Source organism: Alosa alosa, chromosome 8 (assembly GCF_017589495.1).
Source record: "Alosa alosa isolate M-15738 ecotype Scorff River chromosome 8, AALO_Geno_1.1, whole genome shotgun sequence".
Lineage (NCBI taxonomy): Eukaryota > Metazoa > Chordata > Actinopteri > Clupeiformes > Clupeidae > Alosa > Alosa alosa.
This window is the reverse complement of record NC_063196.1, coordinates 25,233,046-25,251,093: the sequence shown is the minus strand read 5'-3', so window position 1 is coordinate 25,251,093 and position 18,048 is coordinate 25,233,046. Positions and strand designations below refer to the sequence as shown.

The following is an 18,048-nucleotide window of genomic DNA, read 5'->3' as shown; positions in this document are numbered from 1 at the left end:
CTTCGTCAAAGTCGCACAGTCGAGTAGAAGACTGTTAAGGTCACTACTGGCTTGGTTTTGCCATGCAAGCTCACTTGTTGTGGAAATCCGCCAGACAAACACTGCGCTGTAGAAAGCAACCTCTGCAGTCTGCACAGAAAGGTTATCTGTCGATCCGAATCACCTACAGTACGAGATACCTGTCACGCAGTGGCAGCCACCAGAGTGTAATCTTTGAATGCAGAAACAGGAAAATGGTATGTGTGTTCAGCACCACATGGCACTCAGAACTCTACAAGTGCTTGCACAATCACACACACACACACACACACACACACACACACACACACACACACACACACACACACACACACACACCTCAAACCACAGACAACTTTCACAATCTTATATTTCCGACTACTCACAGTTTCCTCTGAGGCAGGATGCTGGAAGAGATCTGAAACTCAGAGACTGAACTCCTCATTTGAATTACTGAAAAGAGGAACAGAGATGACGCTGCACTCTCAGGAGAAGGGGGACGGAGGGTGGAAGGTTGGGGTGAATTGTACAGCAATGAGTGGGAGGGACATTTTCATATAGACAAAGAGCTATTGATGGGCACCCTCTTATTTTCTCCTTTACTTTCAACTGACTAAACACACACACACACACACACACACACACACACACACACACATGTTTATGGAGCACTCTTAGTACAGTTGTGTTCGAATAAATAGCAGTGTATTCAAAAAAGTGAATAAAGTGTAAAATCACACATCAAACATTCCACATTGAATTCCAAATCAAATTATTAACAAATTATTTTTCAAGTCTGCATTTTTACAGAAACGAAAGAAAAGGAATATTAGTCTGTTAAAAGAAAATAGCACTATTGACATTTTTCTCTTCAACCTCAAACAGTTGACATAAACTGAATATTTTTTTCAAGATTTAGCTTCACTTTAAATCACTGAACTAAAATTTAGCCGAAGAACCATTGTTCTGCGTTGCATAGAATCAACCAACTTCTGGCACCTATGAACGCATATTTCAGAAAGAATTAATTGTTCCACAGTTCCTGTTTTGCTTCAGAAACTGCATTGTTAATGTCACCCCACAAGTTTTCAATGGGGGTTGAGGTCAGGCGTTTGAGCTGGCCACTCCATTACTTCAATCGTTAATGTCTGGAGCCAAGATTTCACTCACTTACTTGTGTGTTTGGGGTCGCTGTCTTGTTGAAACCCCCATTTCAGGGGCATTGAGTAATGCACAAATTTACACATATACAAGTATTTTGATGTATTGAAACTGATCCATGACCCCTGGTATACGATAAACTCTTGGGGCAGCCGTGGCCTACTGGTTAGCGCTTCGGACTCGTAACCTGAGGGTTGCCGGTTCAAACTCCGACCAGCACGGCTGAAGTGCCCTTGAGCAAGACACCTAACCCCTCACTGCTCCCGGAGAACCGCTGTTGTTGCAGGCAGCTCACTGCGCCGGGATTAGTGTGTGCTTCACCTTACTGTGTGTTCACTGTGTTCACTGTGTGCTGAGTGTGTTTCACTAATTCACAGATTGGGATAAATGCAGAGACCAAATTTCCCTCACGGGATCAAAAGAGTATATATACTATACTATACTAAACAGGTCTAACACTGTAGTAGAAACATGCCCACACCATTATTTTTGCACCATCATGCTTCACAGTGTACTATTATTACATTACATTTAGCAGACACTTCTTGACCATAGTATTACTTCAATTCAGTACCTGGGGGTCGTCTGACATACAGCTGTGTTCAAACAACTACTAAGAAAGTGAAGTGGTGCAAAAATCATGGTATGGGGATGCTTTTCATACTGCAGTGTTGGACATCTTTATCGTATACCAGGGGTTTCTTTGTTTCCTGTAAAAAATAATGTGGACTTGATAATTGGTAATAATTTGAAATGGAATTGAATGTGAATGTTTCCATTACATTTGAAATATGGACCAAAACATAATGTCCCAGAGATGTTCTATTGAATTAAGTGAGGGGAGTGTGGAGAACAGTCAACGGTATCAATTCATTCATCCTCCAGGAACTGCCTGCACACTCTCGCCACATGTGGCCGGCCATTGTTGTGCACCAGGAGGAACCCAGGGGCCTCTGCACCAGTACAGGGTCAGACAATGGGTCTGAAGATTTCATCCTGGCACCTAAGAGCAGTGAGGGTGTCGTTGTCTTGCCTGTAGAGGTCTTTGCGTCCCTCCAAGGATATGCCTCCCCAGACCATCACTGACCTACCACCAAACCGGTCATGCTGAACGATGTTGCAGGCAGCATAACATTCTCCACGACATCTCAAGACTCTTTCACGTCTGTCACGTGTTCAGGGTGAACCTACTCTCATCTGTAAAAAGCACAGGGTGCCAGTGGCGGACATGCCAATTTTGTATTCTATGACAAATGCCAATTGAGCGCCATACTGCAAAAACAGCTTATCTAATAAAATCTAACCAAGTGTTATTATTACTGCCACTAGCAGTCATAGGTCATAGGTCATAGTCAGTCTTCCCACTTCCCAGTAATTTTGTGTCAACAATTCTCACGAAACTTGGTGGGCATGTAACCCCACAAGGATGACACGGAACTATTGATTTTCGTTTTGATCCGCCGCCCACATTATGGATGTAATGAAAAGCCCTTCTGTTTCTGTAGAGACTACTGTCAACTAGGGATTCACCAATAGGTCACATCAGTCTCAGCCAATATCAGCCTTGTTGACTGATATTGCACATTAATATGACATTTACTGATACCAGTTTGTGATGTTTGTATTATTTTGCATCAATTCTCCACAAGGTCAATGTTGTGCTACGAAGGTCTGAAAGACTTGACAATAGTTTATGAATAGCTTTGTTTCCACTCTACTAAAGGGTATAATTAACAACAACCCAGTAAACAAAGAAAAAAACATCGGTATCGGCTCAGAATTTCACAATCGGTGCATCCCTACCGTCAATTAATGGTGTTAATGGGCGTTTGTCATAAACTTGGTTCTCCAGATCTACTTTTTTCTACTACCGTTTTTGTGAGGAATACCTAGATCACTCCACAGTCACACATGCTAAGGTAAAATGCATATCCTTGTTTTTTTTTTTTTAAAGTATATTTTTTGGGCTTTATGCCTTTAATTATAGGACAGTGGCGAGTGACAGGAAGTGAAAGGGAGAGAGAGAGCAGGGGTGGGATCCGAAAGGACCACGGTAGGGAATCAAACCTGGTCAGCCGGGCGGTGCAGGTGCCCCAGCCAGTTGCGCCACAGCTGGGGTCAATGCATATCCTTGTTGAGAAATACATAAGCAAGCTACTAGCGTGCTGCCATGGAATTCCATATGCATTCCCAACGGAGGGCTTGCAGACACAAAATACTGTGCTAGTGAGTGGCTGGGACATTTTGTCATTTATCTGTCAGTGGCTGATATTTATATTGGGAAAAGTTGACCTCTGTTCTTATGTATGTAATGTATGTACAGACAGACAGACAGAGACACACACCACCCTGTGCAATACAAAGACACTGAACCATAGGCATTTGTAACAGTTGTTTTCATGTATTTAAATTAATATCAATGCTTCTTTCTTGTATAATCAAAAACAAGTCTAAAACAAGGGATAGTAAGAGTAGAAACAAGAATAACATTAGTTTAATCATACTTCATTCAAACATATTCCAAAATCCCCCACACTCCCTCAACCTGTCTTTCCTTCACATTCTTTAGAAAAGGGTGAGGAAGAAGCCCCAGAAAGCAGAAAGTAACAAAACTCTGGGCGCCATTCACATAAGGAGCGAAACACACACACACACACACACACACACACACACACACACACACACACACACACACACACACACACACACACACACACACACACACACACACACACACACACACACACTCTCTCTCTCTGAGAGTGATGAATCATTTGACAAACAGCAAAGGACATCATCCAAATCAAAGCAAAAGGTCTGGTAGATGGCACAGCTACAGTACAGTATGGTAGATCAAAGTGTTAACATCAGCAAGAGTTTCCAAATGTAAGGATATTAAATAATGTGAAAACAAAAAACATTTGTAAACAAATATTTAAAATGACATATCAAAAACTACACACCATATTCCACCCTACTTGCATAGTAATTCCAAAAAAAAAAAAAGGGTCAGGACTCTGATCTAATAATTTCACTTTTAGGAAGGGTTGCACTTCACTTCACGTGCAATAATCCAGTTTAAGGATTCAGGAATACCAAACATCATTTTTAGTAAATGCCACATGAATTAAACAGTAACATTATAACATTATTTTCTAATGCTTGCGTTGCCTCCACAACAACCTCTGTTCAAACTGTAATGGGCTCGAATTTTGTCACGTGATGCCATCTATTCCAAGGTGAGAATTCCAAGCGAAGATCTATATTAGTGTCATTAGCGGGTTTCATTTGGTTTGATTTTAAAGCTAGTCAAGAAAGATCAAATTATCTAATAGTCATTCACCTACTCCAACATGTGCGTAGCCTGATTGCTACTAAGCTGTAATTCACACTAATAATATGCTTATGAGAATACAGTGGAGGGAAAGTTATTAAAACCCATAGGCCTAGTAAGTCCTTTATGGTTTCACTCACACTCTCTCACACACACACACACACACACACAGTCTGATGTCATCAAGACATGATACACCACTCTGTGTTCTATTCTCACAGTTCTATTCCATTCAACAACTCAAGTCTACCTACTTGCTTTGCTCTGCAGCTATGCAGCTGCATACTGCTAGGTGTGTACCTGGTATAATATAAAGGTATAACAAATATAATCCTAACTCTGCCATATGCAACACAATTAAGACCCCTTTGTTCAAGCAAGGCTCACCTGTTTATACACAGTTATATTATGCAGTGACTAGTAACATAACCACCCGACACATGAATTAAAAACAAAAGTTTAAGGATGGGGAAAGTCTTTCTGATTATTAACCCATTTATTATGGGTTTTAACCTTTTAACCTACCCCAAAACGCCTCACAGGTTCCATGCCTTTTACGGCATGTTGTAAGGAAGTACTATTCCCAGTACACAAGTCCCAACGCACAGGCTGACTCTCATGGCTAGGCGTGCCATTCATACATTCGTGGGGGAGATAAGCAAGTGCAACCGGTAGCTATGTAATGGGGTGGATGTAAGAAGAAAGGGATGACTCATTTGGGACGATTGTGCTCAATGGATTGGGGAGCTGGCGCTGGCACCTCAGAGGAAAAGCATCAGCCTTCATCTTTCTCACGGAGTCAGAGAAAGCGTACGTTAGAGGGAATGTGGATTTATGTGACTAAACCGGAAAGGCCTACAACTGGACAGTCAACACAAACTCAGCACCAACTGTCTCACTGGACAGTCACTGAATGTTTTTGTGGTCACTCACACCACCTGACCAGCTCCGGAGAAACAAACAAAAACAAAACAAACAAACAAACTTGGGTGAAGCAGCAACAGTAGCGGTGTAAATCGATGACTCAGGCTTGTGTGCGTCACAATCTGAGCGTCTGGGCTGGTACTACTACTATTACTAGACAGGCCACGACTCTTGTCCCTTATCACCAGCTGAAGACCAAGATAGGTCATCATCCCTTTTAATCACTATCGCTTTAAGTACCCCTGTAATAGTACAAATTCAGCAACCAAAAGAAACACACACACGAAGAAATAAAAGTTGAGAAAGGGAAAAAAAAATATCAAAAACAAAACAGAAAAGAAAACAAGAATGGGACTGACAAACTAGTCATTAAAAAAAATTAGGCATCTGTACAGAAGTCTCTCCCCTTGCCCTCTCTCTCTCTCTCTCTCTCTCTCTCTGTAACCCCCCCCCCCCTTCACTGTCCTCCCTCTGTCTCTCACACCTTCTGCACCAGTGGTGGCGCGGCCTTTTTGCCGGCCTTCTTGAGGCGGCTACGGGCGTAGATGCGGAGGAAGAGGGCGAAGAAGACGACGGCGACAGCCGAGCCCGCCCAGCGCCGAGACGGCGTGGCCGTAGAGGAAGCAGGAGAGCAGGATGGCGATGGCCTGCCGCAGGGTCATGATGATGGTGAAGACGGCGGCGCCGAACTGGCCGATGGTGTAGAAGATGAAGAGCTGCCCGCACGCCGAGCACACGGACAGCAGCACGGCGTGGAAGGCGAACTCCGAGTGGCGCAGCATGAAGCTCACAGAGTCGAAGAAGGCGCCCTGCTCCAGCAGTGAGCCCACGGTGAACAGGCACGAGAAAAGGTTGACGCCGAACATCATCTGCACCGACGACATCTTGTACTTGAACAGGTTGTCCTGCCAGTTGGACGTGAAGCTGTCGAACATGATGTAGCCGGCCAGGATGAGCACGCCCGAGAAGGTGGTGACGGTGGACGGGTGCTTGGAGCTCGTGCTGGACAGCAGAAACATGCTGACCCCCACGGAGATGAGCGCGGCCGTCAGGTACTCCCAGTACTCGTAGGTCTTGTGCGACACCAGCTTGCCCATGAGCATGACAGGGATGACCTTGGAGGCCTTGGCCAGCACCTGGGTGGGGAAGCTGATGTACTTAAGCGCCTCGTACTGGCACCAGCTGCTAAGGATGTTGGAGAGCGAGGCAAACGAGTACTTGTACATGGGCGCGCCGTGCCGCGGCTGCTTGAAGAGTGTGCACCACACGCCGGACACGGTCAGCGCCAGGATGCGGTTCATGAACACCAGGAACTGAGAGTCCTTGAAGCGCTCGCCGCTGCCGCTGCGGCCGCCGCCTCCGTCGCTTGCGCCATACGAGCGTGTCATCACACGCTCCTGCAGCACGCCCCATGTCAAGTACGACACCTGTGGACAGACACAGACACACACACACACACACACACACACACACACACACACACACACACACATTAAAGCAAGACGAAAGCACTCCTGCTAAATGTTTATCCAGCACCGGCTTTGGAAATAACAATGTCCACAGACAAGGTAGAGTATGTTGCATGATTTTATGAAAGTATGATGCATTACGACATCAGCTGAAGCAAGTCAAATTTGTAGTTTCTTATGTCTCATTCAAACTACAGATCCGCTACCAGATCCGGCAAACTTGCATAGTGCGGTTATAGCCGATAGAGGGCCGCGAAGCAAATGCAGAAGTGCTGTTCACCCTGTTTCGAGTAGATGAACCACTGAAACGATTTTGGAAACATTATTTTAAGGAACAAAATAATCTTTGGTGTAGCTTTAATGGGACCATTAAACCCAGTGGCGGACCGTCAGGGCCTTCCACCTAACTATTTTCAGATTGACATTCACTGGACATGTCACCAGAGCCCCTCTACGGATATTAGACATTCTCTGATGTCACACTGACATGGCTTTGGTTATACAGTAGCTATGGACAGTATATTGACAGTTTGTGTTATAAATATATATTGATAAGCCTTCATTAAGCAAAATTATATCATGTAAAGTTACAGTGTCAACTGGACTACATGTTAGCAAGATGCACATAATGTCAGCTAGCTCTGCACATAGCTGGTCAGTAGCCTATGCAGGAATTGGTAAGTTTTGTTTCATGTTTATTTGATAACATAGATAATACATGCTTGTAATCTGGCCCTTTTCTATAAAAAGTGTTTTTGTGCTGCTTGCAAACCGCAGTGCTTGGTTACTACTAGATTGTATGCTAGCTTGAAGTTGTGTATAAGTTGATATGGTTTTGGTGAAGCTGTCTGGATCGGCATCTATGTGAAAATTGTCATTTGCCTTGGTTTCCTGCCCTGCTAATTAGTCTGACTATTTATATATGTGTTTTGTGGACATTATTGGTGAAATCAATGGCGTGGCCATCAGACATTATGAAATAGGCAACAAGCAGTAGTAGCAGCATAGGGCAATACATTTTCTGACTTTTATGTTAATATCATGGTGGTGTGCTGAGAAAATTTTCTTAGCATTTTCTGTTGAGACACTTTCTCATAAATACGTTTGGCAAATACTGTTGGATAGCCTACTGTAGTTCCACATTAGCTTTTGAGTAATCAGAGCAGCAGCACAATCTAAAACAGTTGCACTGTAACGTTAACGTTAAAGCTACAGCTAAGTAGGAGAGCACTACAAACAGTCTGAAGCGAGTTTGCTGATGTCAGATTAAACTATTAAATGAACACATCATTGTAGACCTGTGGCAGTGCTACGTATATGTGCGTTACGGTGTACATTTTAGGACATCCTCAGCTGTCAGACTCAGGTATCAGACATCAGATGAAAAGGCATCAGGTCTCAGGAAAACCGCTGTCAAGTTTACAGAATTACAGTCATGTCTCAGACATCAGATGAAAAGGAATCAGGTCTCAGGAAAAGCGGAGTCAGACGAAAAGTTCTCAGATGAAAAGTTATGAGAGTCAGGTTTCAGACATCAGATAAAAAGGAGTCAGGTCTCAGGAAAACCGCTGTCAGAAAAAGGGGAGTCAGACAAAAAGTTCTCAGATGAAAAGTTATCAGAGTCAGGTCTCAGAAAAAGGAGAGTCAGACAAAGAGTTTTCAGATGAAAAGTTCTCGGACTCTATTTCTGTTAACTGGTACAACAAGCAAACTTATTTGTGATATAATAGGCTACGAAATAGTTTTTTCTGAAAGCTAGTTCACTCGTGTGTAGGCTAAAGTAAACCCACGTTGCCATGGATACTACAAACAAACTCGGCTGAAGAATCATACATCACATGAACTTGAGCAGTGCTCAAACTAGCTTGCAGAAAGAAACTATTTAGTATTATATCCATACAGTCTATGATTTTATCACAAATATGTTTGCTTGCTGTACCAGTTTGCTTGCTGTACCCAACCAAATGTATTTGTGATATAATAGCCTAGCCTACTGTAAGGGAAGCTACACCAGGAACGTTCCTTTTGCAACGCATAAAAACATTTAAGAGTGGTCTATTTTTTTCGAACGTATGCGCCGCTATCATGTCTGGTGTAGCTATTTCCATTGAGTGGAAGCTTTGTTGCAGCAGATGTTTTCTGCAAGCTAGTTCACGTTATGATTCTTCAGCTGGATTTGTTTGTAGTATCCATGGCAACTGGAGGACTAAATGTGGGTTTATTTTAGCCTACACGAGTGAACTAGCTTTCAGAAAACAACTATTTCGTAGGCTATTATATCACAAATGAGTTTGCTTGTTGTACCAGTTAACAGAAATAGCTGTTTTCCTGAAACCTGACTCTGATAACTTTTCATCTGAGAACTTGAGCCAAAAAGTTTGCCCACCCCTGGCCTAACCAATAAACGCACGGTCCGCCACTGGGATAACCCAACACTAGAACAACGTGTAAGTCAATTTACAGCGACCAAAGAGGGTTGAATAGTTTAAACATGATCTTGGCATAAGACACAAAAATGCTCCTGTGTAGACTGTATTTGTACGAGTTACTGATTTATGCCCCAGTCTCTGTGCCTTGACAGTTAGTCTAACTGCTGTATAAACAAATGTTTTTTTTGTTTCCACACCATTAAAAATATCACACTTAATTACACATCATTAAACATATAATATATATTCTATATACTAATCTTACCTTAGTGGAATTTCAATATTTATATGGCTAGCCATTACAAAAAGTATTTAACATTGCCAGATATATGACATTCTATTTGTCATCAAGTTTGCTTAAATGTCAGGTTTACTTAATGCCATGCAAACATTTACTCTCGAGCTCAATCCAACAAGCTGACATAACTCACAGTAACAATGACTGCCCCAAAGCACATATCTTTGAGTGGGGTAAATAGGATTACCTCTCTTTACCTACACAAAATTACAAGGATACAAGGATACAAGGAAGTTTATTGTCACATCCTATTTGCCTATTGACACAGCCTATTTGTGCAAAGTGGGGGGGTAAAAAGTGCAGTAGAAGAGGGGTTTAGTAGATTAAGTGGCAAGGGCTGCATAAGAAAGGTGGGGGAGGATTGGAATTGGGGCTCCAACAAGGAGCACCCAAGACCAACAGGGGCAAGGAAAAACTCCCTTACCAAGGAAGAAACCTTGGGCAGATCCACGGCTCAAGGGGCTAACCCAACTGCCAGGGGTCTTGGTGTGTGTGTTGGGGGGATGACAAGGGAGATGGGATAGTGTGCCGTGTATGTGGGGAGAGGGCAGTGTGCAATACAGTTGTGCTCAAAAAAATAGCAGTGCCTTTAGAAAAAAGAGTAAATGTCAAAATTCTTCAAACAAATTGTACTTTCATGAACACAGATGCATTGGGGACACAGTACATTCTATTCCAAAGCAAAACAATTGGGCAAAGTCATCAAAACTTAAATAATAATAACGATATTTCATAGAAAGTCAGAAATGCCATGTTCAAAGAAATAGCAGCGTTGCCATCTTTCCTTGGAAACTCAAAAATGTACTGTACAAACTAAGAAATTCTTGATAAGTGAACTTGGCTGAGTATCCTAAACTAATATTTTGTTGCAAAACCACGGTTTCTGATAACTGCTTCACATCTGTGGTGCATGGAGTCAACCAACTTCAGGCATCGTTCAACAGGTATTGCAGCCCAGGTTAATTGTACTGTATTCCACAATTCCTCTTTGTTTCTTGGTTTTGCCTCATGCACTGCACTTTTTATGTCAGCCCTCAAGTTTTCTATGGGATTGTGCTGGCCACTCCATCAGTTGAATCCTGTTCATATGGAACCATGCTTTTGCTCGCTTGCTGGTGTGTTTCGGGTCATTATCTTCTTGAAAGGTCCACCTCAAAAGCATTTCCTCTTCAGCATGACCTCTTCCAGTATGTCAGACGCCCTGCAAACACCGAATTCAAGCCACAGTACTCAGTGAAGGCAATTAAGCATGGTGGTGCAAGCATCAGGATATGGGGATGTTTCTCCTACTACGGTGTTGGTCCTATTTACCGCATACCAGGGATCATGGATCAGAAATTTCCTCTTCAGCATATGGCAGCATGACCTCTTCCAGTATCCCGATGTACTCGAACTGATCCATGATCCCTGGTATGCGGTAAATAGGACCAACACCGTAGTAGGAGAAACATCCCCATATCATGATGCTTGCACCACCATGCTTAATTGCCTTCACTGAGTACTGTGGCTTGAATTCGGTGTTTGCAGGGCGTCTGACATACTGGAAGAGGTCATGCTGAAGAGGAAATGCCTTTGAGGTGGACCTTTCAACAAGATAATGACCCGAAACACACCAGCAAGCGAAAGCAAAAAAGCATGGTTCCATATGAACAGGATTCAACTGATGGAGTGGCCAGCACAATCCCATAGAAAACTTGAGGGCTGACATAAAAAGTGCAGTGCATGAGGCAAAACCAAGAAACAAAGAGGAATTGTGGAATACAGTACAATTAACCTGGGCTGCAATACCTGTTGAACGATGCCAGAAGTTGGTTGGACTCCATGCACCACAGATGTGAAGCAGTTATCAGAACCGTGGTTTTGCAACAAAATATTAGTTTAGGATACTCAGCCAAGTTCACTTATCAAGAATTTCTTAGTTTGTACAGTACATTTTTGAGTTTCCAAGGAAAGATGGCAACGCTGCTATTTCTTTGAACATGGCATTTCTGACTTTATATGAAATATCGTTATTATTATTTAAGTTTTGATGACTTTGCCCAATTGTTTTGCTTTGGAATAGAATGTACTGTGTCCCCAATGCATCTGTGTTCATGAAAGTACAATTAGTTTGAAGAATTTTGACATTTACTCATTTTTCTAAAGGCACTGCTATTTTTTTGAGCACAACTGTATGTGTGTTGGAGAAGCTTCCTCATGAGACAATGTGCTGTGTATTGGGGGGGGGGGGACAGTGTGCTGTAAGTATGTTGGGGATGTGTGTTGGAGAAGCTTCCTGATGAAATAATGTGCTGTGTATGTATGGGAGAGGGGGGCAGTGTACTGCAAGTATGGTGAAGGGACTTACTATTGCAAAATATTATGCAGTTACAAAGCATCCTGTTTCCTGCCTGAGATAACTCTGCTACAAAGCATACTTGGGCCATTCATGAATTGGCACAAAGGGAAGGCCTGGCATTCATGTTAAGCAGCCTATGCCACGATGAGATCTAATAGCATTATAGCTGTCCTTGTCTGAGTAGTTTCACAGCAAGCTCCAGCACTGAGAAAGGATTTTAGATTCACCACTAACATAAGCATCCAAACTAACTATTTTTTCATATGCAAAAACGGCAACATAAGGTTATCAGTCTAATACTGATGAAGTTAAATATATTTAATTCTCAAAGTTTCAACTATCCCACCTGTGACAACCATAGACATCTTTCCTGGTCAGCTCACATGATCACATCACTATTCCAGCTGACATTTCTGACACACCTGCGCTTGCACACACTTTCACTTTAGACCAGGCACCACCAGGCAAAGGATCCTATGCACATGTCTGGGTGGGTCAGTACACCCAGGTGTGTCCTACAACAAACCAGGAAGTTGTAAATTCACCTGTGGGTGAGTTCCTTCGAAGCCATGACATTTTTATGATACTTATAAAGATAATCATACGACGTCCAACTCTCACTTAATGCTGCAGAAACACAAAAATACGACTTTGATATAAGTAGGCTATCATTTCAGTTCCTATGACTATCCCAGTATCATTTCAGTTCTATGACTAGCCTTTAGATGTGAGAGGGTCTGAGGCTAATCTTTCAAAAATCTTTTCCAAATCTTTGCAAAGTCTGTCAGTGTAGTGAAGTCAAATTTTATTTGTATAGCACATTTACAGACGGCTGAGCCGAACCAAAGTGCTTCACAATAAAGTGCTAGGTGCAATAAACAAAGGAATGACCTAAGGCAGGCAGAAAGAAAAACGAAAAGGGCAACAAGACAATGACTGTAGGAGTTAAAATAATGCAAAAAAAGAGAACATTTAAAAAGGTAGCCAGGGGACACTATGCACTGACACTTAAAGGAATTATCCGGAGTAAAATGCACTTTAGATCAATTTACGGATGATTGGGAGTACATACGTTGAGTTGACATCAAAATCAACAGCTCGAAGTACTGTAGGCTACTAAGCCAACAACGTGGGCACAGTAACCAGGTTCCCTGTTAAATCCCAAGATAAAAATGCTCATTAGCCAACTACTATATTCTTACTACATCATCGAGGCATGGGGCATAGCGACAGGTCAATTGTTCAGTGATATGACAACTTTAGAGATAACTCTAGAGATACAGCACAGCCTCAACATTGTGTGCCAGAGGTCGATACTTCTGATTCTTCCAGATAAATCTCAATTAACTACCTGAAAAAACAGCCAAAATATCATTCCCACATGCTTCCCTCCCACGTGAGAGCATACCAAAGGTCATACCAGACCTTTGTAATCACTTCACAAATTTTTACCTCTACATTTCTGTGAGTGATTTTTATGTATGTGAGATATATGTGTGTTTGTTGTGTTATGGTTGTCTAAGCTACTGGATGCCTAAAATTTCCCTCGGGATGAAAGTATCTATCTATCTATCTATCTATCCATCCATCCATCCATCTTAAGCATTATTCAAATAACCCTGCTCTGACCCCGGTCCAATGAATGGAAAGTGCTGTAAAATATTGTGTTCTTGGTATGAGGTTTGAACAATTCAAATCACACAATGGCATAATCTCACCTGAAGTCCTGCAGCACAGAATATCAACTTAAAGGCCTGGCTTGTTGAGGAAGACAACTCTGTGTCACTCCTGGACGGTGTCGGTGCATCATCCAACAGACCAGCCTTTGCCTCATTACCAAACACACAGGCCTTTATTACTGGGAAGCAAAGGCCTCGACCTGGGGTATATTTAATAATGTGCTTGATGAAGCACTTATCAAAATTATCAGAAAGATAAAAAATGAGCAAAATGGTTAACCCCTCACCTGTCTCTAAGTAATTGATCCTCTTGAAGTAGCTGATGAGAAAATAGCCGGGGATGATGATGGTGGAATAGCCGAGGACATTGAGGAGGAACTTAAAGAACCACATATCTTGCCAGCCATCCAGTAAAGAGGACTCATCTGACTCAGCAAGAGCCAGGGGCAAAGTGCCAAGCATGAGAAACAGCCTGGGGAACACAGGTGAAAGAGGGAGTCTCAGTCAGGCCCCAAATTACCTTCACTAGTCGAGAACACAATAGGGTAAAGTAGTGAAACAAAAGTTAGCTAAGAGCTATAAGGCTAAAACATTTTTAGGATTCTATGATAAAAAAGGTCATTTCAGAAGCTTTGACATAATTCCTTTCATATACAGCGCTCTGTGTATGTGTGTGTGTGTGAGAGATTCTTCAAATAGGCCTCCTCCCAGAGGCCAGAGCCCTAACAGAGCCTCTTTGTGTCAAAGCCCTACGGCATCCAGGCCAATGGCAGGACCAGCACTGGCCCACCGTGGAACAACCTGGTCTTTTGAGCGGGCAGTTCATGAAAGAAGGAATTGAATGCCTTCCTTTGCTAAGACATTTGGAAACATAAGCTCACCTGATGACTGAACGGGTGACGGGCTTTCCCACCTGTTTCTTAAATGCTAAATGAAAGGAATGTCAACAGATATTTTGTGGCCTAAGAAAGTTTCAGTATTGTCTCATTTGTGTATGAATAGGCAGGGTGGGCGCGCCTGTATTCAGAAGGATTGCGATTACATCCTCCAGGATATGATTGCTGCTGTTGTAGCAGAGAAAGCTTGACCGCTATTTTCCTGTTCAGATATTCTGCCAGCGTGGCCTAATGCATCTATGATAGGTTGGTGACTGACCACAGAGACGCATGCCATCTCTTGGCGGAAAAAATCCGAGTTTGTTCGTGTTCTGAGTTGGGAATAACCAACATGACCCTGTGCACATACAAGGCAATAATAGCCAGAAAGTTATCTAGTCTACAATCGGATGCTTGGGCTCAATAAAACAATATTCTTCTTGTTGTTTTTTGAGTAAATAAGAGATTCACTAATATAACACCCCGAGCTCCCTTTACAACAAAGAACACAGGTACATAAGCTGATGGTTGCATTACGATATAATAGTTGATTTAGGGGCATGACTAGTAACATTATGTGAGAATGAAGGCACCCTCGCGTTTTCTAAAGTAACGTTTAGCAGCTACGTCAGATTAAGATAAATTAATGCTAGTAAGCTATGATAGCATGTTCACTACTGCTTTGTAACATTAGCCTACTTGTCAATACTAACCAAAGACGTTTTAACGTCACTGATAGTAACGTTTAACCTTAACTTAGTTGTGGTTGCCTTGCAGATGACTTTGTGGGTAGTTTACTGTCAATGGGGTAGACTAGCTAGCCAATATTTTATCCTTAGCTAACGTTAGACCAAAGGATGTGATAACAGCGAGTGCATGCTAAGTCGTTTTCCTGCACAACGTCAACTAAACGAGTTAATCACCATGAAACCTCAGAAGCTAAGAAGAAAACAGGTCTTGGAGATTGTATTAGATACGCTTCTCTAAAAAGATAGCTAGCTCAATCAGTTCACTTATGAACGCTAAATGGCTGTTAGCTGGCTAACGTTACCAAGACACCAAGCGGTTGAAACTGTTGATGACTACCCTAGCCACCACAGAGATGACCAAAAATGTTAAAGCAGCCAAGACAGTTAAACTTCTCCAGAGGTATGCGATATTAAAAGGACCGACACATATGTAAAGTGCTAACCACTTACCTCCATGAAAAAGAAGGCATTTTCTCTCAACTCTTCTCGAGCTCTGAACACTGGCGTTTCAGAGACGCCGCACACTGCACCGCCTTCGTTGAGACCAAGCATGAACTGCAGAGAATTTTAAATAAGATAAGCAATATTAAAGTAACGTTGACAGCCGAAATTGTTATTTTGAACTTGTCTCCACACACTACTCTCACCTGGACAGTTGGCGAAACGTTAAGGGTTTCCTTCAGTATGCAAGTCAGAATAAATCTCCTCCCTTGTCACTGCCAACGGAGTGCTGAAACCCGAAACCACCATGACAGACTATGGAGATGCCCTACCTATTCGGGACCAACACTGACACCACTTGGAAGGGAGGACATTCTACACTAAAACACAATAAAGTGGGCTCCCATCACCTGGCTGGCCAGTGAGTGCCTATCCCACTTTCAAGAGCAACCCGAACTGCTCATTGTGTGAGCCACTTAACATTTCAGGCCTACTGTGTTGGGCAACTAGGGCCTACTCTGTAATAGCCGCAATAACTAATTCAAAAGATTAGGCCTGTCTTGTCTGGCACCTTCAAAATGATAAATGGCTTGCCTTGCACATAAAATAATACAGTATTTGGAGATAATCTATAAACATCAGTTAAATTATCTGTCTAGATTTACTTAATTTTTGGCCCTTGCCCAACCCTCCACCAAGTTTCAAAACATTCTGCCTGGTAGTTTACATAGCCTGCTGAGCTGATAAACAATGAGAATGGGAGGTAATGAATAGGCATAGACTATAGGCCTGCTTGTAGAACCATTTGTGTTCAATAGACAAGAGCAAGACTGCAAGAAGGAAGATAGTAGATAGTATCTCTTACAGACACACAACTTACAGGAAATAGGGCTGCTGCTCAGCAAGGAAGTTATGTGTTGAAAGTGAGTTGTCATTGGCTGTAATTACACATAGACCAGGGTGCAATGTTAAGGCAATAGCCGCTAAAGATGAGATGAGAAAGTAGGCAACTCAGTCAACAGATAATATCCACTCTCCATAAAATAAATCAAAGCATGCTCAGTTTATTACAGTGATAACATAGTATGCATGCATCTCAAAAATTAGAATAGTATGGGAAAAGTCAATTTTCTCCTGTCATTTATGTCAAAAAGTGAAACTTTCATATAATCTAGATTCATTACATCTAGTTAAATATGTCAAGCTTGTTTTGTTTTAATCTTGATTATTCTAATCTTGATGATTATGGTTTACAGCTCATGGGAATCAAAAATCCAGTAGGCTATCTCAAAAAGTTAGAATAAAGAATTTATAATACCGTCATTTTGACCCGAGACGAGCCTCAGCTAATTTCAGTTTTTGCCCATTGCTTACACATTAAAATCGAATGCTTAGACCAAAGCCTCAATACTTAAACTTCTTGTAGCATACTTTAAACACTGTTTAACCATAGTTTTGCCCATTGTTTGCAATAATCTGCAACACACTTATTGCGAAACACTACACACGATTTCTTACATTAGACACTTTGTTCAAAAGTGAAATCTCCTGTCATCATTGAGAAAACAAAATGCAACCACATCTGGTAATTCCTAAAACCCACACACATACCTGAAAACACTTACAGAGAAAACTGAACACCAATTAGTCTGAGGCTTAGCACTACAAATAGACTTCTGGTAAGTTATTGTTTACCTGTTCAAGTGTGCACATTTACATTGAGTACTCGTGTACAGTTCTGTATTTGCCCCTTTACTCCCCATTTTTAAAACCTATCAAAGAATTATTTGGGCCAATGAAAAGTATGACCACCAACCACATGCAGAGATATTGAGATGGGGTCAGTTCAAGGGTAGCCTACATATGGCACACAAGGTGATATTTTCCCCGTTGCCTAGCCCGAGAGGACATCACCTGCAATGTCGACGAGGACTTGTGGCCAGATCTGAACAGAAGGCAGGATCTAGCCCCCACCCCACCCCACCCCCACCACCTACACACACAAGGAAAAAATACATGTTATTTGCGACAGCAATTTCTCCAGTAATTGTATTTTTTTCTGTTACTTTTGTTTTGTTGCTACATTTTTTATTTGTTTAGAGTCCATTCACTTACAGTATTGCATTGATAAGTGTGATTCTACTTTTCTTTTGTTTTTTGTAAAAAACTTTTGTTGCAGTGTTTTAAAACACATCATTGTGTTGCTGCTAATTTGAAAGAGTAATTCAAACGGTGCATGTGTGTATAGTTTTATTGCAATAATTACATTTTTAGTTAGGATTCTTGAGTTTTGATTGTAGTGTTTCATTTTGGCATAGATTTAAGTTGTTCAT

The 18,048-nt window shown here is 42.0% G+C and overlaps 1 protein-coding gene across 1 annotated transcript; it reads right to left on the bottom strand.

Moving 5' to 3' along the window:
• Positions 1–5,895: 5,895 nt before the first annotated feature.
• On the bottom strand, positions 5,896–16,055 carry slc35b2 (solute carrier family 35 member B2). Its single transcript, XM_048251121.1, is given in 6 exon segments — positions 5,896–6,017; positions 6,019–6,864; positions 13,690–13,850; positions 13,938–14,122; positions 15,725–15,829; positions 15,922–16,055. Coding segments are annotated over 5 exon segments (1,314 nt in total). The 5' UTR covers positions 15,745–15,829; positions 15,922–16,055; the 3' UTR covers positions 5,896–5,915.
• Positions 16,056–18,048: the final 1,993 nt, after the last annotated feature.